The following is a 22164-nucleotide window of genomic DNA, read 5'->3' as shown; positions in this document are numbered from 1 at the left end:
GTCCCATCTACATGGGAGGCTGAGGTAGAAGGATGACTTGAGCCCAGGAGTTTGAGGTTGCAGTGGGCCATGATCATGCCATTGCACTCCAGCCTGGGTGACAGAGCAAGACCCTGTCTTTAACTCCAGCCTGGGTGACAGAGCAAGACCCTGTCTTTAAAAAAAAAAAAAGAAAAGGGCCGGGCGCGGTGGCTCAGCCTGTAATCCCAGCACTTTGAGAGGCTGAGACGGGCGGATCACGAGGTCAGGAGATCGAGATCATCCTGGCGAACACGGTGAAACCCCGTCTCTACTAAAAAATACAAAAAACTAGTCGGGTGAGGTGGCGGGCGCCTGTAGTCCCAGCCACTCGGGAGGCTGAGGCAGGAGAATGGCGTGAACCTAGGAGGCGGAGCTTGCAGTGAGCTGAGATCCGGCCACTGCACTCCAGCCTGGGCGACTCCGTCTCAAAAAAAAAAAAAAAAAAAAAAGGAAGAAAGAAAGAGAAAGAAAGAAAAAAAAGGGAAATGAGTTGGGCGTAAGCACTGTTCTCTCCCCATCTGCATGCAGCTGGACAATGCAGGAATTCAGGAGTAGGGAGTGGCACTTGGGGATCCTTGGAGGTGGAGTGGGGTCCCAAGCACCGTGCCTCCACTGGCTGCCCTCAGTCCAGCCCCATCCCCAATTCCTGCGAGTTGCTCCCTCTGCCACCCGCACCAAATTTCTTCGCAAGGAAGGCCTTGCGCAAGTCAACCTTTGGCCCCCTGCCTGCCGTCCTAGTTGCGGACTCTGTCCCCCACCTCCCCTAACCCGGCCCCTGGAGCCCGGCCAGTCACGTGATATATCGGTCCTTTTTGGCCTGTTTCCTTTAGGATCCCGATTTAACTTCCTCCTCCCCACTTCCCTCTGCCCCCAATACCTCCGGGCACCACCGTCCGCTCTGAGGAGCAAGCTTGCAGAGGAACCTGGGCCTCAGTCTTCCCACCTGTCAAGTGGGGCCCCCACCCCACACCGCCTTCGCTCTCTTCATTGCCTAGTCTTGCCCGGTCTTTTCCCACTCCCTCACTCCCCCGACTCCCACCAGACTCCCATGCAGTTCCGAGGACTTGTTTCTCTCAGGGCACAGGAGGAGTGGGAGAGGCGAAGGGCGACAGAGCCCTAAGGGAGGTCGCAGAACTGGTCTGAAAGAGAACCCACCAGGCCACAGGGTGAGTTTGGCCGGCCTCTAGCTTCAGACAGACGGGGTTCAAATCCTGCTTTGCTTCCGACCACCTGCTGATTTGAAAATCATCTCTCTGGGCCTCAGTTGTCCCCTCTGTGAAATGGAGCCCCGCTTAAGACCAAGGGCGGGAAGCGTCTAGCAGGAGATCTCTGACCAGAACCAGGGAGGTGGCCTCCACCCGTGCCCCTTCCCAACCCTGGAGCTGCGCCTCGCCTCCCAATCCCGGGTCCCTCCGCCGCAGGCTCCTCCTCCACTGACATCAGAGCCGCAGGCGGGCGGAGAGAGCCACCGAGCCCAGCCGAGCCCCAGCCCCAGCCCCAGCCCCAGCGAGAGAGCGGGAGGGTGGCCCAGGCGCGCAGCGGTGAGGACCGCGGCCAGAGCTCGGCGCCAACCACCGCGGGCCTCCCAGCCAGCCCCGCGGCGGGGCAGCCGCAGGTACAGCCGGCCCACCCACCCCTGCACCCCTGGGCGCTGCGGGGGTGCGGTAGGAGCCCCTAGCCTCTGGGTATCCTTTCCCAAGGAGTGGCCACTGGGCACCCTCCCGGGCGGGCTGGATCCTGAAGGGCAGGCAGGACCCTGAGGGGCAGGCAGGGCTGGGCCTTTCTCCTCCACCTCTGCCCCAGGCCCAGCAGGTGCCAGGCAGGCCCATGGGACACTGATTGGGTAATAGAGAAGGGGGACTGTGTGAGCGCCTTCAGCTGGGCCTGACTGTGGAAGGGCGTGGGCATTTGGAGGTATCCATGGGGGCGGGGGGGGGGGGGGCTTGTGGAGTGTACAGTCTTAGGACAGGCGTGTGGGTCAGACATGGGTAGGGGATCTGGGAATCTGTGTTTTTTGTTCCAGAGGGGTGTCCACGTGTTTTGTGTGCTGGTATTTGACTCTCAGGGTCTTAAGTCAGAGTTAGGAGGGGGTGTACAATTGTGTATTGAGGATGTTTGGAGTTAGGTGTGTAAGGAGTTGGGGTTTGGTTTGGAATATAGGAGCTTCCAGGGGATGGGGTAGAGGAGCTGGAGGGTGTAGGGTACGTCTGGTATATGAGGGTGTATGTGCATTTGGGTGTAATCTTGTGTGGGTGTGGGTGGATGTGTGTTTTGGGGTGTAAGAGGGAGCTGGGTGAGAGATGTTTGGATGGACAGGCAGGTGTCCGGGTGTAGGGCTGTCTGGGGCACTGTGTGGTGTGGACATGTGTGCTGATGTCTGAGAGTACATGTATGATCAGGTGTCCCAGGATCTGGATACGAGGCATACTGGATCTGGGAGGCAGGTGTTTGAGTTCAGGGCTGTGGAGGGGGCTTGGCGTGGCGTGTCTGCTAGAGGGTTGTGTGTGGATCTCTGACGGTTGTATTTGGTAGGCCTCCATGTGGGTTTCAGACTTTGCCTCTAGAGCTCAAGTCGCCTTTCCTAGAAGATTCTGCCCCTGGGATGGGTGGGCAGGGTCCCCTGCGAAAAAGGTCCTGTTCCAGGAGTGGAATCTCACATCAGAGGCCCTAGTCAGGGCACCGCTCCTCATTCTCCCTTAGAGAAGAAGAGAGAAGGAAAGTACTCTCCCTGAGGTCACAAAGCATGCTGGGCTCTATTTTGGCCTCATCCTCTGTGGATGGGTTGGGAGGCTTTTTTTGAATGGGGCCCATTCTGGCTTCATATTGGAAGTACCAGCCAAGGCCATTCCATGGGCTTTGCCCTCAGCAACCTTAGCTGGGGGCCCCAGGCCAGGTGTCATTTGGGCCTCTGGAGCCAGCCTCTACCTAACTCCAACCTCAGTCTCCCCATTCTTCATCTGATAAATGGGAGAGAACTCCCACCCTCTCCTGCTGGATGAGACAGACTTCAGCAGGGGAAGGGCCAGGCTGGATAGGGTTAGATGGGGCCAGGAAGGGACAGAGTAAGTAGGACCACTTCTCAGGCTCCCAGGACCCAGATGGGGAGTCAGGAGGGAGAGGTCTGGGGAGCTCCAGCTGTGGCTGTTGTTGCTGTGGGAACAGTGCAGAAAGAGCTATTTAAAAACGTGGCTGAGATATTGCTGGAAGCCCAGGCAGCGGGCCGGGGGTGGGGGTGGGGAGGAGGAGGGAGAGGAGACACCCCAGCAATCCCCAGGGTGGGGTGGGGACATCACCAGTTCTGGGAACAGGGGGATCCTCCAGGCTTCTACCAGCTGATCTGGGGGTTTATCTGTTGTACTGCCAGAGGTCAGGGTTTCCCTAGGTGCTTGGATTTGGAGAGGGGGAAAACTGGGAAGTGAACTAGAATAAATGAATGAATGAATGCATGACTTTGTTAAATAAAGAATTTTGCTGCCACTGTGAAAGGTTTTTCTCTAGGCACGAGAATTTGCCGAATGTTGAATAAACAAATGAATGTTTGTTGAATGATTTTGTCAAATGATGAATCAAGGATGAATAAATGCAGGTTGAATGACTGAATGGGGCCTGTAGCAAATTCCCAGCCAGAAGGCTGGGCTCTGCTAAGTCTCCTCCTTCCATTCTCCTTGCAGGAGCCCTGGCTGTGGCCGGGGGGCAGTGGGCCATGCCGGGGGCAGTGGAAGGCCCCAAGTGGAAGCAGGCAGAAGACATTAGGGACATTTACGACTTCCGAGACGTTCTGGGCACGTGAGTCCAGGGCAGGATTGGGTGCTGGATAGCTGGGGGAGGCTGAGTCCAGGGTGGTGCTTCCTCTGGTCAATTAATGCTTCCTGTTTCCCATAGCCCAGGCCCCGTGGCAGCACTATCTAGGGCCTAAACTGTCCCCAGCTTTTCACTTCTGGATGACAATGGGTGGGACAGGGCCTGCTCTTCCAATAGTCCTGGGTTCTTGAAGAGAAAGAAGTTGGGAGAATGAAGGTGCCAGTCAGTCCATCTAACTTGCTGCCAAGAGCTAGGCGTTCTGGCCTAGGTTTGGGAACTGAGGCTGGGGATGGCTCTGTTCCTGGTGCTGGGAATGCAGAAATAACTCAAACCTGGTCTCTGTCCTTCAAGTTGATCCCAGACATGTGTAAGAGACAGACCCACAGAAAATGATAACAGGGTGTGTGCTGTGCTCCAATTAAGGTTGGGATTGAGGGCTCTGTGGAGCCCAGAGAGAGCTGTGCCTTCTGCCTGGGGGGAAACTTCCTGGAGAATGGGGCATTAGAGCTGGGGAGTGAAGGATGGGTAGGTGTGCACCTGTCAGAGAGGAAGAAGGGCATTCCAGGCAGAAGGAATAACATAAACAAAGGCTTAGAGGCATGGTTCTATGTGGAAAGAGGCAGAGTGTGGTGGAGCTTAAAATCAGAGGCTGGGGGAAGAGTGGGAAAAAAGGCTGGAGATGAAAGTGGAACAGTTTGTGTAGGGTCTTGGAAGCCAGGTCAGGGAGGCTGGATATTGTTCCATAGGCCACCGGGAGACACTTAAGACTTTGGCAGGTGTGCAATTCAGGACAGTCACTCTGGCCACAGCTTGGAGGGTAAACTGGAGAAGGACAGGACTGGAAACCAGTGATGAGGTTACTAGAGTAACTATCCCTGAGGATTGAAATTTCACCATGAGGGATGCCTTTCTTTGACTTACGACTTCTTATTCTCCCAGAGAAAGCAAACAGATGTGGAAACAATACCCTAGTAAATCCTCCTTAATCAGTTAACTTTAGTTAAATGAGTTTATTTGTTCCTTTTTAAGAGCTTGTTCTAAAGCACTGCTTCTTAAAGTTCAATGAGCATACAAATCACCTGAGGATTTTATTAAACTGCAGATTCTGATTTAGTAAATCTGGGGCAGGGCCTAAAGTTTTGCATTTCTTTTCTTTTTTTTTTGACATAGGATCCAAAGCAGTAGAGATTTTGCATTTCTAAAAAAGTTCCCAGGTGATGCTGATGGTTCTTTAAGGTGTTAAATTAGCCATGACTCAAATTAGCAGAAAAAGGGATGAACCAACTGCACACAAAATCAAAAAGCTCAGGGGTAGACTTCAGGCATGGCTGCATCCAGAGGGCCACATAATGTTATCAGGAAATGTCTTTGGCCATTTCTCAGGTTGGACTTCCTTTGTGTTAATTTCATTCCCAAGCAGGCTGTCCCCAAGTGGTGACAAAGATGATCGTCATTAGCTCCAGACTTACATCCTACCAGCTCAGCAGCAGCCTCATTCTCAAAGTGCTAGGAATCTGGCTTGCATCACATGACCAATTACTGTGGCCAGGGGAGAGACTACTTTGGCCAGGCCTGGGTCATGTGACCACCTCTGGAGCCAGGGGATAGATGAGTGACTAGGAAAGGGTCATCCACATCCCTGGTCCAGTAGTGGTCACAGAAGCCATGGGGAATGGAGGAGAGGCTGGAGGGAAGCTGGGGTTCCAGTTCTTCACCTTATGAATCCCCTCTCCCCATAGGGGGGCCTTCTCGGAGGTGATCCTGGCAGAAGATAAAAGGACGCAGAAGCTGGTGGCCATCAAATGCATTGCCAAGAAGGCCCTGGAGGGCAAGGAAGGCAGCATGGAGAATGAGATTGCTGTCCTGCACAAGTGCGTGGGCCACAGCCTTTCCCTGCCCCAAGCTGACCCTGCCTTGACCCTCCCATTCTCCTCCTTCCCTGCTTTGGACAAAACATTTAAACTCTCTAAGCCTTAAATTGCTCATTCATAAAATGGGGATCACAATTTCCACTTGGCAGGGTTGTGGGGAACATCAGAAGTCCTTTATTTCAAGTGCCTGGCACAAAAGCTAACATGACAGATGTGATGGAGATGCCAGGGCTTAGTAACAGGGGTTTAACTGTTCAATCAGGTGTAAAGATCCATCCTGAACATGGCTTGGACCCACATATCTCAGTTGGTGTTGTCTCTGGACCTACCTCAAGTTCCCCTAACATATTAAAGCCACTCAGCAAGTTTAAAAATGACTGTCTGCTAACCCCCTGACTAAATCCACAACCAGCTGGTCTATGAATTGCTCATGCTGGTATGAAACCTTCTGTCCTCACTGGAAAACTTACAGAGAATCACTGCTAATCTCTCCCCTGAGCTTCCAACCACCCTGGGCAGATAATGTTTTTTTTTTTTTTTTTTTTTTTTTTTTGAGATGGAATCTCACTTTGTTGCCCCGGCTGGAATGCAGTGACAAAAATCTTGGCTCACTGCAATCTCTGCCTCTTGGGTTCAAGCTATTCTCTTGCCTCAGCCTCCCTAGTAGCTGGGATTACAGGCACCTGCCACCACGCCCGGCCAATTTTGTATTTTTAGTAGAGATAGGGTTTCGCTATGTTGGCCAGGCTGGTCTCGAACTCCTGGCCTCAGGTGATCCACCTGCCTCAGCCTCCCAAAGTGCTAGGCATGAGCCACCGCACCCAACTCCTGGGCAGAGCATTTCTACTGAGACCCAGAGAAGACAAGGGATTTGTATACAGTCACATGGAAAGTCTGTAGCAGAGCTAAACCTTCCTCATCATCGAGATCAGTTATCATCTGACCAACACGGAGAAACCCTGTCTCTACTAAAAATACAAAATCAGCTGGGCATGGTGGCACATGCCTGTAATCCCAGCTACTTGGGAGGCTGAGGCAGCAAAATTGCTTAAATCCAAGAGTGGAGGTTGCGGTGAGCTGAGATCACGCCATTCATTGCACTCCTGCCTGGGCAACAAGAGCAAACCTCTGTCTCAAAAAAAAAAAAAAAAAAAAAAAAAAGGCCAGGTGCGGTGGCTCACGCCTGTAATCCTAGCACTTTGCGAGGCTGAAGCAGGTGGATTGCCTGAGGTGGGGAGTTCCAGATCAGCCTGACCAACATGGAGAAACTACGTCTCTACTAAAAATACAAAATTAGCCAGGCGTGGTGGTGCATGCCTGTAATCCCAGCTACTTGAGAGGCTGAGAAAGAAGAATCCCTTGAACCCAGGAGGCAGAAGTTGCGATGAGCCAAGATCATGCCGTTGCACTCCAGCCTGGGCAACACGGCAGCTGGGCTACAAGAGTAAAACTCCGTCTCAAAAACAAAAAACAAAAAACAAAAAAAAAGAAAAAATCAATTACCATTACTGTTTCACTTACAAGTTTTTTTTTTCATTTTTTTTTTTTTTTTTGAGACGGAGTCTCGCTCTGTCACCCAGGCTGGAGTGCAGTGGCGCAATCTCTGCTCACTGCAAGCTCTGCCTCCTGGGTTCACGCCATTCTCCTGCCTCAGCCTCCTGAGTAGCTGGGAGTACAGGCGCCTGCCACTACGCCCGGCTAATATTTTTGTATTTTTAGTAGAGCCAGGGTTTCACTGTGTTCACTAGGATGGTCTTGATCTCCTGACCTCGTGATCCACCTGCCTCAGCCTCCCAAAGTGCCGGGATTACAGGCGTGAGCCACTGTGCCCAGCCCACTTATGAGTATTTACTGTGTGCCACGCGCTGTGCCAAGCACCTTACCTGCATGATCTCACATGATCCTCACTCCAACTCTTTGAGGGAAGTACTGCCATTGGCTTTATTTTATAGATGAAGAAACTGAGGCTCAGAGAGGATACATTAAATCTAGCACCTACCCTGTACCAGGTGCTGGAGGAACAGTGGCATGCAAGACAAAGCCTCTGGATTCGGGGAGCATATGTCTGGTAGGGGAGGCTGACAAACATGTAAACAAAGAAAATTATTTTATTTTTCATTGTTTTGAGATGGAGTTTTGCTCTTGTTGCCCAGGCTGGAGTGCAATGGCACGATCTCGGCTCACTGCAACCTCAGTTTCCCAGGTTTAAGCAATTCTCCTGCCTCAGCCTCACAAGTAGCTAGGATTACAGGCATGTGCCACCGTGCCCAGCTAATTTTTGTATTTTTAGTAAAGATGGGGTTTCACCATGTTGGCCAGGCTGGTCTCAAACTCCTGACCTCAAGTGATCCGCCTGCCTCGGCCACCCAAAGTGCTGGGATTACAGGCGTGGGCCTCCGTGCCCAGTCAGAAAACTAACAGGCATGTTATCAGGCTGGGTGCAGTGGCTCACTGGTAAAAAGATCAGCACCCATATAGCATGTGACAGGGGCAGGATTTGGACCCTGGTTTGTGTATGCCAGAGCCCAGTGTTTATCCCTCTGCTCTCTCACCTTCTAAGAAATAGTAATAAACCATGGTAAGCCAGCTTTTCCCTTTGGGGCCTACATCCTTGGTTTGTCCTACCCAGGTTTGCAGGTACCTGGTCGGGGGTAGCTGTCCTGAGCTCTAAACCACTGCTTTTTTTTTTTTTTCTTTTGAGACAGGGTGTTACTCTGTTGTCCAGGCTGGAGTGCAGTGGCTATTCACAGGTGCAATCATAACAGACTGCAGCTTCGAACTGCTGGGGCCAAGTGATCCTCCTGCCTCAGCCTCCCAAGTTTAAGTAGCCTGGACTACAGGTGCACACCGCCATGCCTGGCTAAACCACCTCATTTCTCCTTTCAGGATCAAGCACCCCAACATTGTAGCCCTGGATGACATCTATGAGAGTGGGGGCCACCTCTACCTCATCATGCAGCTGTGAGTGCCCCACTTCCGCCCACCCCCACACACCTCTCCCTGCCGTCCCAACCCTCTTTGCCAGACTGCCCTATCCCTGCTGCAGGGTGTCGGGTGGGGAACTCTTTGACCGTATTGTGGAGAAAGGCTTCTACACGGAGCGGGACGCCAGCCGCCTCATCTTCCAGGTGCTGGATGCTGTGAAATACCTACATGACCTGGGCATTGTACACCGGGATCTCAAGGTGGGGCTCGAGGGGGTGTGGTGAGCTGGGGTACCCAGGGGTGGGGCCTTTGCAAACCCCAAACTGTTCGACCTTGGGCAACTTTCACCCCCTCACTGAGCCTTGGATTTCCATCTACAAAGTGGATCTTGTAACTCTTAAACTGCCTCCTCCTATTCTAGTCCAGACACTCAAAAGAACACAAGTGAATTGTGCTGGCATTTTATCCAAATAACATTTTATGTATTTTTCTGATTAAAAAAAAAAAAAATCTGACCAGGCATGGTGGCTCACGCCTGTAATCCCAGCACTTCAGGAGGCAGAGACGGGCGGATCACCTGAGGTCAGGAGTTCGAGACCAGCCTGGCAAAACCCTGTCTCTGCCAAAAATACAAAAATTAGCCGGGCATGGTGGCGGGTGCCATCCCAGCTACTAGGGAGGATGAGGCAGGAGAATCACTTGAACCCAGGAGGCGGAGGTTGCATAAGCTGAGACTGTGCCATTGCACTCCAGCCTGGGTGACAAAGCGAGACTCCATCTCAAAACATAAAAAAAATAAATAAATAAATAAAAACAAAAAATCCTATTCCCCTTTTGTAGAAAACTTGGATGGGACAGCAAAACACAAAGAAAAAAGCCAGAAATCCCTGAAATCCTGTTCCTCAGAAATAGCGATGGGGCTCACATTTAGCAGTACATCTCAATCTGGTCTAAGAGAAGGGCACGTGTCTGGCTTTGAATTCTGGCCCTGCTACTCCCTAACTGTGGGTTCTTGGGTGAGTCACTTTGCCTCCGAAGGCATCAGTTTCCTCATCTGTTAGGTGGGATTATTCAGACTGGCCTAGCAGGGACGCAGTGAGGATGACATGAAATCAAGCACTAATCCAGGGTCTGACATAAAGTAGGCATTCAAACATTTCTTTAGGGCTTTACAGTGCACATCTGAGGTTTATAGAAAGTTGCCTCCCACACCATCTTGGGCCTTGTCCTTCCTGGAATTTTTGGCCTTCTTGAGAACTTTCTTGATTTTCTTATGGCAGCCATGAAGCCACAGTGGCTTTTGGGGGATCCATTATTTCTCAGAAGGTGCTTGGAGAGGCAGAAGGTTCTACTAGCCTCTAACCATCTCTGATTGCCCCTTCCCTTCCCTTCTGCCCTTCAAGCCAGAGAATCTGCTGTACTACAGCCTGGATGAAGACTCCAAAATAATGATCTCCGACTTTGGCCTCTCCAAGATGGAGGACCCGGGCAGTGTGCTCTCCACCGCCTGCGGAACTCCGGGATACGTGGGTGCGGAGGGCCCTGGGTTGGGGCTGTGATGGTGGGGGGAACCAGGAGCTGAAGGGCAGAGATTTGTCACCACCATGTCCTCTTCCCTCCACAGCCCCTGAGGTCCTGGCCCAGAAGCCCTACAGCAAGGCTGTGGATTGCTGGTCCATAGGTGTCATCGCCTACATCCTGTAAGTGGTGCTTGGCCATGGTAGGCTATGGCTCCAGAGTTTGTCCTCTGGCCTGCTTTCCTCTCTTCCTCCCTCTGCCCGCCCTCCCTCTGCTTCCCTTCCCTTCTTCTTTTCCCTTCTTCCCTTCCTTCCACCAATCAATTAGGAATATTACTTCATTCAATAGATACTATGTTTCAAGCACTGTGCCAAGCAAGCACTGGAGTAAATTTAGCACAGAACAAACCAGACAAAAGTGCCTGCCCTCAGGGAGCTTACTCTCTTTCTAGTAGGGAAGACAATCAACAAGTAAATAAATCTACAAAATAACATCAGGTGATAAAAATACATACTGTGGAGAAAAACCAAGCAGGAATAGGGAGACAGGGGTGATGCCATTTCAGTAGGGAGGTCAGGGAAGGGCTCGCTGTGGAGGGGATGTCCAAGTGGTGAGGGAGCCAGACATTGGAGGTGTGAGGAAAGAGTAGCATAGGCAGAGGCAACGGCAAGTGCAAAGGCCCTGAGGAGGGCAAGATGGCGGTACATTCAAGAACAGAAAGGACAACATAACTAGAACGGGAGTGAGCAGACAGGGCTGGTAGAGTTTATAAAGGGGGAACTCCTTCCGTGGGTCCTGCCTGACCCGAGACTGCCCCAGTGCTCCACCCTGGAGTCAATGGGTGCACCTGAAAGTGGAAATGAGGATAAGTTTCTCCCTGCCCAGGCTCTGCGGTTATCCCCCCTTCTATGATGAGAATGATGCCAAACTCTTTGAACAGATTTTGAAGGCCGAGTACGAATTTGACTCTCCTTACTGGGACGACATCTCTGACTCCGGTATTTGGGGCTTTGCCTTTTTCCCCTGGGCCCCGCCTCTGGTCCCTCCCTCACCTGCTTTGGGGGCGGTCTCCCTCCTGCCTTCCTTCTGTCGGATTCTCCAGCGCCACACTAAGAGCTGTCCTCAAGACCAGACACCCTACCCCGGGTACTTCCTTCTGCTTGGCTCCCAGAGTGAGAAACTAGGCATTCATTTGTTCAATCTTCAAACACAGTCTATTTGAAAATATCTCTTCCCTATTGACTTCCTGATGTCTAAAACACCACCATAAACATTTTCATCCTCCTTTTGTGCCCCCTATTAAGAAGCAAACCTGTGAAGCTACTATCATTAATCAGTGTGAATGCACTGAAATTAGTCAAGAACAACTTTTTCTTTTTTTTTTTTTTTTGAGACAGAGTCTCGCTTTGTTGCCCAGGCTGGAGTGCAGTAGCACAATCTCGGCTCACTGCAACCTCTGCCTCCCAGGTTCAAGCAATTCTCTGCCTCAGCCTCCCAAGTAGCTGGGATTACAGGCACCCACCACCAAGCCTGGCTAATTTTTTTGTATTTTTAGTAGAAACGAGGTTTCACCATCTTGGCCAGGCTGGTCTTGAACTCCTGACCTTGTGATCCACCTGCCTCGGCCTCCCAAAGTGCTGGGATTACAGGCGTGAGCCACTGTGCCCGGCCTCATGTTTTTCTTGAGACAGGAAAGAGCTGGAAGGCATGGGGTGGGAGGCTCTGAAGAAGAATACAGGTTGGGTGGGGTGCGGCATGGTCTGATTTGGCCTCTGTTTTGTTTTGATGCTGGGTCAGACCTAAGGGAGTGCATATGCTCTTGGGGAGTACACAGGCACTACCATGCTGTCATTATCTTTGCTTTTGTCTTGGGGGTTTAGCCAAAGATTTCATCCGGCACTTGATGGAGAAGGACCCAGAGAAAAGATTCACCTGTGAGCAGGCCTTGCAGCACCCATGGTGAGAATTCACACAAGCTGTGAGGTGGGGTGGGATTTGGGGCCCTCAGGTCTGCCTCTGCCCTCATAGGCAACCCACCACATAACCCCATCCTAGGATTGCAGGAGATACGGCTCTAGATAAGAATATCCACCAGTCGGTGAGTGAGCAGATCAAGAAGAACTTTGCCAAGAGCAAATGGAAGGTGAGTCCATATCCCTAGTTCTGGACCCAGCCTCCCCAGGACTCCTCCCCATCCCTACCCAGGCTCAGCTCGCACAGCACCTAGCACCAAGTTGGGCACAAAGTAACTGCTTAGGGATCCTTACTGAAGGACTTTATTCATTCATTCAACACTCCCAACACCTTCTCTATTCCAGAGAGGGTCCCTCACCTCCAAATCTAGAGGGAGAAGTCTGTAATTCTTCAGGAGTCATCTGATCCAGCCTATGGGGGTCCGGGAAAGGTTATAAAGGTGGTGATGACTTGACAGAGCTGTCAGTTAAGTAGGAATTAGCGAGGCATAGCATAAAAATATCTACAGCCATTCTGGGAAGTGCAAGTGCTAAGCCTGGCCAGACTGGAGGGGCTGAGGGGACTGAGAGGCAGGAGCCCAATTTGGAGAAGCAGGTAGGGGCCAGGCCTCTTAGGGCCTCAGATTCCACAGAGGAGCACCAACTTGATCCTGAGGGCACTGAGGAGCCCCAGAAGAATCTTAGGCAAGCATCTGCTACATAGAAAGGGCTCTCAGGGCCAGGCATGGTGGCTCACACCTGTAATCCCAGCACTCTGGGAGGCCGAGGTGGTCGGATCACCTGAGGTCAGGAGTTCAAGACCAGCCTGGCCAACATGGCAAAACCCTGTCTCTACTAAAAATACAAGAATTAGCCACACATGGTGGTGCGTGCCTGTAATCCCAGCTACTCGGGGGGCTGAGGTAGGAGAATTACTTGAACCTCGGAGATGGGGGTTGCAGTGAGCTGAGATCGTGCCACTGCACTCCAGCCTGGGCGACAAAGTGAGACTCCACCTCAAAAAAAAATAAAGAGCTCTCAGGATGCAGAGAATGGCATGGAATAAAGACTGGGTGACCCATTAGGAGGCTGTGGCAGAGATACAGGCAGGAGAGGGTAAGGGTTTGGACCACAGTAGTATCAACAGGGGTAGAGAACAGTGGTTGATCCAGGAGTCATTTAGGAGGTGAAACTGACAAGACATAATGATGCAATGGATGTTGGGGGAAAGAGATGTCAAGGGCTGGCCCAAGATTGTGGCTGGGAACAGAGTGGACGGTGGTGGTACCATGACTGAGATGGTGATCACAGGGACAGAAACATGTTTTGTGGGGATGGTTTTAGTTTTGGACATGGTGAATTTGAGGGGTATGTGGGACACCTAGGTGATGTTGAATAGAGACACACCTGGGCAAGTTACTTCAGCTTTCTGTGCCTCTGTTTCCTCCTTTGAAAATTATATTAATAGTACCTACCTCAAAGACTCTCATGAAGATTAAATGAATTACTATGTAAAGTGCTTAGAGCAGTACCTGGCATACAGTGCTACAGTGTTTGCTATTACATATTAATATGAATTATAGTTATGTTTCTATTTATATATATATACACATACATTTAACATATGTGCATGTGTGTGTGTGTGAATATATAATAAAGCCTTGTAGAGGTTTTTGGGGGCCTTTAGGGGAATCAATAAAATAACTCCTGAATGAAAATAACAGAACAATTGCAAGAATCCCACTGCACCCCTGCCCCATGACTTGACTATCTCAAAAGTCCTTTCTCCCCTCTCCCTACAGCAAGCCTTCAATGCCACGGCTGTGGTGCGGCACATGAGGAAACTGCAGCTAGGCACCAGCCAGGAGGGGCAGGGGCAGACGGCGAGCCACGGAGAGCTGCTGACACCAGTGGCTGGGGGTGAGGAGCAGATTCTGCAGAATGGCATGGGTGGTCCACAAAGAGGCACCTGGGCTGAAGTGGAGGCCCTGCCCCTCCAGCCAGCTCTGTTCTCTCTTCCCATGCAGGGCCGGCAACTGGCTGTTGCTGTCGAGACTGCTGCGTAGAGCCGGGCCCAGAACTGTCCCCCACACTGCCCCACCAGCTCTAGGGCCCTGGACCTTGGGTCAGGATCCCCTGCGTGGGAGGGCTTGGGGGCAGTCTGCTCCCCTTCCCTCCCTGAACCGGGAGTTTCTCTGCCCTGTCCCCTCCTCACCTGCTTCCCTACCACTCCTCACTGCATTTTCCATACAAATATTTCTATTTTATTGTTCCTTCTTGTAATAAAGGGAAGAAGATAAAACCATCCTTAGTGCTGTCTCCCCCAATAGCCCCCAGCCCACCTTGTTGTGCAAACTGACTGCTTGATTTGGGGGTGCCTGGCCCTTGAGGTGGTCACAGGGAGGCCCCTCCCCAACATGAGACTGGGTGGGGATGGGGAGAGAGAAGTGGGGAATGGAGGGGAAGGGGCTTGGGGAATTCCTTTGTCCAGGGTGCCCCATCTAGACTTCCAGCCCTTTGGAACCCTTTCTGCGCTTTGCTGGTGGCTCCTGAGCACGGCGGGATTGGTGCAGGTCGGCACTGAACAGCACCTGTATGAGGGTGGAGTCGGTGTGGGGAGGAGGGTACACTGGGGTCAGGGCTGGTGGGACTAGTGACAGTGCTGGGAGGTGGAAGAGTCCTTGGGAACAGGGCCGAAGGCAATGAGAGTCCACTGGGGTTGGGACAGGGGTGGCTGGAGAGTCCTTTAGGGCCACCTGGGGCAGTGGTGGTGGAAGAGTCGGCTGGGTCAGGGCTGGAGGAGAAGTCCTATGGGGTCTGGGCTGGAGGAGAGGAAACCAAGGTACACTCACCGCTTGGGCCCAGCCAGCATAAGGTCCCCACAGGCTCCGGAAAAAGTTTCCTAAATCAGAAGTGATGAGACTAAATTATCTGACCCCTTCTGTGACCCATCAACAGAGGTAGGGTATGAGAGAGAGATGACTAAGAGAGAGAGAGGTTTCTACCATACCAGCCCACTGCCAGCCCCTGCAGCCCACTTTCCTCACCCAGTTCCTTGTTGCTCTGGGGGCTTGGTCCCTTCGCCTGGGACGTGGTAGGGTGCCAGCTGTAGTCACGTTGGGCAATCTGCCATACATGGACATCCACGGGCACAGCCTGGGGCTTGTCTAGGGCCATCAGGCAGATGCAGTCAGCCACCTTTGACAGACACAGAGAATGAGCCCTTGTGGAAGAAGGGCAGCATCCGGCCAGCTTCTTGCTTATAACCCCAAAGCCAGCTGCTTTCTCCTTCACTCTGGGGTTACTGTTGTTCTATATTCGCAATCAACAGATACTATCTATGAATATGCTTTTTTTTTTTGAGATGGAGTCTCACTCTGTTGCCCAGGCTGGAGTGCACTGGTGGAATCTCGGCTCACGGCAACCTCTGCCTCCCAGGTTCAAGCAATTCTCGTACTTCAGCCTCTCAAGTACTGGGACTACAGGCATGCACCACCAAGTGTGGCTAATTTTTGTGTTTTTAGTAGAGATGGGGTTTCACCATGTTGGCCAGCCTGGTCTCGAACTCCTGACCTAAAGTGATCCGCCCACCTTGGCCTCCCAAAGTGCTAGGATTACAGGCATGAGCCACCGTGCCCAGCCTATGAATACACTGAAATTGCTGTAGTAAGAGCTGCTACCAGGTTCTTATAACCTGGGAAGAAGGTATTACCACACCCATGTTGCAGACAAGAAAACTGAGGCTCTGAAAGGTGAAGTGACCTGGCCAAAGTCACATGGCTGGGGAACAGGCAGAAACAATATTTAATGTTAGGCTGTAGTCCAAAGCCCATCAAAAAAAATTCTTTAAGCAAAAATTCATTTTTTAAACTACAGAGAAGTATGAAGGAAAAAAAAGGCTGGGTGCGGTGGCTTACACCTGTAATCCCAGCACTTTGTGAGGTCGAGGTAGGTGGATCACGAGGTCAGATCGAGACCATCCTGGTCCAACATGGCGAAACCTCGTCTCTACTAAAAATACAAAAATTAGCTGGGTGTGGTGGCTCATGTCTGTAATCCCAGCTACTCGAGAGATTGAGGCAGGAGAATCGCTTGAACCCAGGAGGCGGAGGCTGCAGTGAGCCGAGATTGTGCCACTGCACTTCAGCCTGGCGACAAAGCAAAACTCTGTCTCCAAAAAAAAAAAAAAAAGATGCCTAATTTCCAATCATCTTATTGCCAGTTAACCCTATTGACATCAAGCAAAAAGTTTTGTCAGTACATGTAATTTTATGAAAGGAACAAAATGTGGCTAGGAGCAGTGGCTCATCCCTGTAATTCCAGCACTTTGGGAGGGCAAAGCAGGAACACTGCTAGAGGGCAAGAGTTTAAGACCAGCCTAGGCAACATTGTTAAGAGCCTGTTTCTACCAAAACAAACAAACAAAAAAGGAAAAGGAGAAATATATTCCCATTTGTCTCTCCCAAGGAAACTATTCAGTTTCCTGCAATTTCCTTCTGGAAATTGCTGCATATATATAGCAGTATATATGTGTTGCATCTGAACAAATAGTCTTTCTAGAAATTCATTCAAAGGGCTATATCCTTTCCATTCTTTCTGCACTCTGCTTTTTTCTCTCATAAAACATCTACTTATATCCTTTCTCCTTCCTGCTCTGCCTCCAGAAGCCAAGGCTCCACCCAGCTCCCAGGCTTGGTTCATTTCCTGCTGTCCTCTTAAGTGTCAGTGGAGAGGGTAGCTCCTACCCCCTGGGGCCTCACCTTGGTGCCCACTCCCGGCAGGGTGCAGAGGGCCTTGTGGGCCTCCTCATAAGAGGCCTCTCGTAGCTGCTGCAGCCAGGCTAGCCCGTCCTGTTCTTCCAGGATGGCTCGGGCACTGGCACTCACATAGCGGGCACGGTAGCCCAGGCCCAGCTTCCTGAGATGAGCCTCCACCTCTGGCCCTGTGGGGAGTGAGGAGGAGAGCAGGCATCAGGAATCTTCAAGTTCTTCCTGTCCTTGGGCTAGTGAGCTCTCCACCTCACAAGAGTGCTTTTCCTAAGTACCCCTCCTACCTCCCCACCCTCTATAGGATAGTGGACACTTTTATGTGGAAGGGAAAGGGTTAAGGCCTGGATCCTGTCCCTCTACACATGTTTTCTGAGCACCTACTATGAATTGGCCCCTGGAGCCCAAGTCTAGTTCAGGGACTGAGGACTTGTTGCCCTGGAGGAGTTCCCCAACCGAGTTCCTTAATCTTTCCAAAAGAGTGTTCATACTCATGATCTAAAAAAATAACCACAGTATAGCAAGAGCTTCTATGATTAAGTGCTAGCCATCAAGCACTGGCAACACACTTCAGATATATTATCATGCTTACTTTTCCTAAGAACCCCACTGACAGTACTGCTGTTTTCCCATTTTACAGGTGGAGAAAATGAGGGCTTAGAAGAGGTTAACTTACTTAAAGGACATGGGGGAGATAAGATCTTGCACCTAGGTCTGGGACACCAAGACCTGTGGTTTTTCCTTTTTTTTTTTTTTTTTTTTTTTGACACAGGGTCTTGCTCTGTCACCCAGGCTGGAATGCAGTGGCACAATCTCAGTTCACTACAGCCTCAACCTCCTAGGCTCAAGCGATCCTCCCACCTCAGCTTCCTGAGTAGCTGAGACTACAGGCTTGTGCCACCATGCCTGGCTAATTTTGTTTATTTTTTGTAGAGATGAAGTCTCACTATGTTGCCCAGGCTGGTCTCAAACTCCTGGGCTCAAGCCATCCTCCCACCTTGGGCTCCCAAAGTGCTGAAATTATAGGCATGAGCTACCACACTTGGCTAACGCCGTGCTCTTAACCCATTACAGGACACTGCCTCATGATTGCTTTATTCACCCACAAAGTCCTTCTAGATAGAATCTGTTATTCCCATTCTACAAACAAGCTAAGAGAAGCCAGGAGAGGTGAATGACTTTCTTCAGGTCTGATGACTAAGCCAGGAGCTGAGACTCAAGAACAGGTTTCTTTTTTTTTTTTGAGACGGAGTCTCACTCTGTTGCCCAGGCTGGAGTGCAGTGGCGTGATCTCGGCTCACTGCAAGCTTTGCCTCCCGGGTTCACGCCATTCTCCTGCCTCAGCCTCCAGAGTAGCTGGGACTAAAGGCGCCTGCCATCATGCCCAGCTATTTTTTTGTATTTTTAGTAGAGATGGGGTTTCACTGTGTTAGCCAGGATAGTCTCGATCTCCTAACCTCGTCATCCGCCCGCCTCGGCCTCCCAAAGTGCTGGGATTACAGGCGTGAGCCACCGTGTTCGGCCAGGTTTCTTTTCTTTTTTTTTTTTTTTTCCTTTTCTTTGAGACGGAGTCTCGCCCTGTTGCCCAAGCTGGAGTGCAATGACATGATCTCGGCTCACTGCAACCTCTGCTTCCCAGGTTCAAGTGATTCTCCCGCCTCAGCCTCCTGAGAGGCTGGGATTACAGGCACCCGCCACCACGCCCAGCTAATTTTTAGTAGAGACGGGGTTTCACCAGGTTGGCCAGTCTGATCTTTAACTCCTGACCTCAGGTGATCCACCCGCCTCGGCCTCCCAAAGTGCTGGGATTACTGGTGTGAGCCACTGTGCCCGGCCCAGGTTTCTTTTTGTTTGTTTGAGATGGAACCTCGCTCTGTCACCAGGCTGGAGTGCAGTGGCGTGATCTTGGTTCGCTAGAGCCTCCTGCTCCCAGGTTTAAGCAATTCTCCTGCCTCACCCCCCGGGTAGCTGGGATTACAGGTGCCTGCCATCACGCCCAGCTAATTTTTGTATTTTTAGTAGAGATGGCGTTTCACCATGTTGGCCGGGCTGGTCTTGAACTCCTGACCTCAGATGATCTGCCTGCCTTGACCACCCAAAGTGTTGGGATTACAGGCGTGAGCCACCTCACCCGGCCAGGAATGGGTTTCTAAGCACCAAAAACATTCTCCTGTTTTGAGGCAGTCTGTCTCTTTGCTATGCAGTTCCCAAGCACTTGTACTAGCTTGCGCTAGGTGCAGTATGTATATTCCTTTATTCAACCCTCGTGACAACTCCAATCATAGCATAGGTAGGTGCTATTATTATTCTGTTTCACAGATGAAGAAACTTTAGTACAGAGACGCTAAATAATGTGCCCAAGTGAGAGTTGGGGTTCAGAACCAGGCATGGGTCTGTCCCCAGAATGCATGCTCTTAACCCCAAACTACTGTACACTGTATACAGATGTTTTTCTGATGAGGCATTGAACCCACTAGGCAAAAAGCACAGACCAGTGAGGTGCATTTTAGGGATGCATAGGGAGGATGAGTAACTGGAGTTGATCAGACCAGGCAGGGCAGTTCTGGATGGGGGAAGTGTTTGGTAAGGCAGGAAGCCTTGAGATGATAACCAGGGAAAAATGAACAGATCTTGAAAGCTGAAGGAGGCCTGGGGGCAGGAGACCCACCTACTCACCAGCCAGGGCCTGCAGGCTGGGGAAGCCATGGTAGGTGACATCATCAAGCTGGATGAGCCGAGGTCCAAATGCCTGGCACAGCCGTTCCACCATGCCAGTGATGCGGGCGATATTGTTGTTGGAGGAACAGATAAAAGAGAAAAGGCATTCGATGGGGTCTTGTCGCAGCAGTCGCACACCTGGAGACCAGAAATGCAGGAGGTAGGAGAGGTACCTGCTGTTGGGTGTGGCCTCTTCCCACCCACAGGTCAGATCCTAGGTACCAAAACTCCAGGAAGATCCCACGAGAATGAGAGTCAGCACCATTAGAGAAAGCAACACCAGACCTCTCATTCCTCATAGCATCTTGTAAGGGCTGAGTTACCATCCCACTCCACAGATACAGAGACCACAATGTAAGCTCCATGAGGACCGGCATTTGGGTCCGTTTTGTTCATTGGTGTATCCCCAGTCACACAGCAGATGCTTTGTATATATTTACAGAATGAATGAAATCACTTGCCCTAGGTCACACAACCACGAATGGGCTCAAAATCCTTGTCACTTCACTATGGTGATTAGCAGGATAATAATAATGATAACAATAATTACTATGTGCCTGGCATTATTCTAAGCACTTTACATGTATTAGTTCCTTAAATCCTCATAAAAGCCTCTGAAGTAGATATAATCCCCATTTTACAGGTGGTAAAACTGAGTCATAGAGAAGTAACTTATGTCCAAGAACCCTAACCCCAGCCCAGGTCCTGTACTCACCTTGGAATTTCTGAGCCACCTCTTGGAAGTGGGAGTCCACGGAACCCCAGTGGTGATACAGTTGAGCCAGGGTGACATCTAGCTGGAAGTACTTGCGCACGGCCTCCAGCTCGTCTGGTGTGGGCCTGCCAGGCTGGCTCTTGTCTCCTCGGTACACAGTGCAGTGGAGCTGCTCCTCAGTCTGAGTCAGTGTCCATACTTGATCCGCTAGTACACCACTCCAGTGTGCAGGACTTTGCTCCCTCCACCTAAGCCCCAGGCACACGACAACCCTGGCACTCAATTTCCTTTCTTGCACCCTTTGGGGTCCCTCCCATCCTACAATCGCTCCATGTACAAAACTGATACAAGTAAAAGTGCTATCTTCCAGTCTGGGCAACATAGTGAAACCTCACCTCTACAAAAAATACAAAAATTTAGCCGGGCATGGCACACACCTGTATTCCCAGCTACTCGGGAGGCTGCGCCCGGGGGTCGAGGCTGGAATGGGCCTCTGCATTCCTACCTGGGCAATAGAGTGAGACCCTGTCTCAAAAAAAGAAAAACAAGTACTATTGTCTTCTGCATCGGTTATACCGCTAAATCATTACAATATGACTGCACAGACATATTAAAGGGAACAGCCTGGCCACCCGTGCTTGTTTCCTCTTTTGTACCCCGTGGTTTCTTCCATCACCCCCCAAATTCCTTTGTACCCCAGGCAGGGCAGTGCTGAGGCGGCAGGAGCCAGTCCCAGGGGACGGGCTTCCCAGGCGCAGTCACTCACCGGAAGGACTGTCCAGAAGGCAGAACCAGGTCCAGGCGCAGCTCAGAGCGAGGGCACGGGATAGAGGCCCACAGGGTAGGAGCGGAGGCTAGAGTACGATGCCCCATGCGCCTGGGCAGAAGCGCGCGGGCCGGCATTTCCACGGCAGGCACCGCCCACAGCAGCCCCGCCCACCCAGAACCAGGCCTAGTCGGCGCCCAAAGACCCCGCCCAGACAAGGACCACGCCCCTTAAGGCCTCGCCCACAGGGTCTTGATTAACGACCTTCCTCGTTTCACTTAATTCCTCCACCTCCTGCATGCCTCGCCCTTTGCGGGTCATCAAAGCCCCGCTTCGTGCCCCAATCCTCCGGCTTTCCTGAGGTGTAGGTCCCGCCCCCTCCTTCCGACTTATCCTCTCCCGCCCCCAGAGCCTCTGGGCGCGCACAGCTGTGTTCTTCTGAGTTCTCCAGTGGCCGACCACGCCACCACCGGAAGTAGTGCTCAAGCACCGCGTATTTGACTTAGAGGTAGCCAATCCGAGGAGGAGGTGGGAGGTGCCAATGAGAAATCAGGGTGGGCGGGCCGTTGCGAGGCGCCCGCGCGGTTGGCGCGCACTGGGCTGTCTGCCCGCTGTTGGCCTTTCCCCCACCGGGATTGTCTGCACTCGGGGAGCTAACGCGTTCCATCCGGGCGCCCCGCGGTTCCTCAGGGCTGTCCGTCTTCAAAGCCACGTCCTTTCCCAGCCTGTCCTCCGAGAGCCGTTGTCCCCCGAGCCTCTCCAGTCTTAGGCGTTCGCCCTCCTTGGGCCTCCTCCCACGAACCCTATCTTCTCCAAGAACCGGAGCAACACAGCTCAGGCCCTAGAGCCCTCGGGAAGTGTCTCCAGAGTATTCTCTTTTGCGCCTGCCCGCTAAGTTTGTCCCCTTCAAGGCCTTTAGGCGTCCCCTGAGACCTCAGGACTTCAGAGGCGTCTCCTCGGATTGTCCCGCCGGCCGCCACAGCTGCTGCCTGCTCTCTTGGGCATTCATTCCTTCCATCCTCCATCTGCTCATGCTTTCCTCAGAATGGGGCCTGTGCCGGGGGTTTGTCTGGGGCTGGGCCCAGAAGCCCATCAGGTTGAGTCCAAGTCC

The 22164-nt window shown here is 51.8% G+C and overlaps 2 protein-coding genes across 10 annotated transcripts; one reads left to right on the top strand and one right to left on the bottom strand.

Annotated features, from left to right (window-relative positions):
- The first annotated feature begins 1453 nt into the window (after positions 1-1453).
- On the top strand, positions 1454-14393 carry CAMK1 (calcium/calmodulin dependent protein kinase I). 2 transcript variants are annotated; one of them, XM_010369418.1, is made up of 12 exons: positions 1454-1636; positions 3693-3807; positions 5562-5693; positions 8580-8654; positions 8740-8878; positions 10022-10148; positions 10243-10318; positions 11022-11134; positions 12017-12095; positions 12192-12279; positions 13891-14008; positions 14116-14393. In XM_010369418.1, exons 2-12 carry the CDS (start codon positions 3725-3727, stop codon positions 14196-14198), a joined length of 1113 nt encoding a protein of 370 aa, XP_010367720.1. In that variant the 5' UTR covers positions 1454-1636; positions 3693-3724; the 3' UTR covers positions 14199-14393. The 2 variants fall into 2 exon arrangements, with proteins under 2 accessions (XP_010367720.1, XP_010367719.1); XM_010369417.1 differs by having other exon boundaries at positions 13891-14393.
- Positions 14330-21533, bottom strand: OGG1 (8-oxoguanine DNA glycosylase). Of its 8 annotated transcripts, none has more exons than XM_010369416.2 (7): positions 21054-21533; positions 20288-20535; positions 19531-19710; positions 16849-17030; positions 15136-15286; positions 14941-14990; positions 14330-14717 (listed from the first exon to the last, which is right to left on the bottom strand). In XM_010369416.2, the coding sequence occupies exons 1-7, from the start codon at positions 21188-21190 to the stop codon at positions 14397-14399; spliced, it is 1269 nt and encodes a 422-aa protein (XP_010367718.1). In that variant the 5' UTR covers positions 21191-21533; the 3' UTR covers positions 14330-14396. The 8 variants fall into 8 exon arrangements, 6 of the variants coding, with proteins under 6 accessions (XP_010367718.1, XP_010367713.1, XP_030783351.1 ...); XM_010369411.2 differs by having other exon boundaries at positions 14330-14679; XM_030927491.1 differs by adding an exon at positions 20725-20812 and having other exon boundaries at positions 14330-14990; positions 21054-21467.
- Between the last annotated feature and the right edge of the window lie 631 nt (positions 21534-22164).

The sequence above is a fragment of the Rhinopithecus roxellana genome, chromosome 1 (assembly GCF_007565055.1).
Source record: "Rhinopithecus roxellana isolate Shanxi Qingling chromosome 1, ASM756505v1, whole genome shotgun sequence".
NCBI lineage: Eukaryota > Metazoa > Chordata > Mammalia > Primates > Cercopithecidae > Rhinopithecus > Rhinopithecus roxellana.
This window is presented reverse-complemented; position numbering and strand designations above follow the sequence as displayed.

Excerpts from the sequence above, each read along its gene's own strand:
- CAMK1 (XM_010369417.1), top strand. The coding sequence starts at position 3,725 with ATGCCGGGGGCAGTGGAAGGCCCCAAGTGGAAGCAGGCAGAAGACATT. Across the intron at positions 8,655-8,739 it reads CTCTACCTCATCATGCAGCT|GGTGTCGGGTGGGGAACTCT; the intron begins GTGAGTGCCCCA and ends TCCCTGCTGCAG. Across the intron at positions 10,149-10,242 it reads CGGAACTCCGGGATACGTGG|CCCCTGAGGTCCTGGCCCAG; the intron begins GTGCGGAGGGCC and ends TTCCCTCCACAG.
- OGG1 (XM_010369410.2), bottom strand. The coding sequence starts at position 21,190 with ATGCCGGCCCGCGCGCTTCTGCCCAGGCGCATGGGGCATCGTACTCTA. Across the intron at positions 20,536-21,053 it reads CCTTCTGGACAGTCCTTCCG|GTGGAGGGAGCAAAGTCCTG; the intron begins GTGAGTGACTGC and ends CCTGGGGCTTAG. Across the intron at positions 15,287-16,848 it reads TGCCGGGAGTGGGCACCAAG|GTGGCTGACTGCATCTGCCT; the intron begins GTGAGGCCCCAG and ends TGTCTGTCAAAG.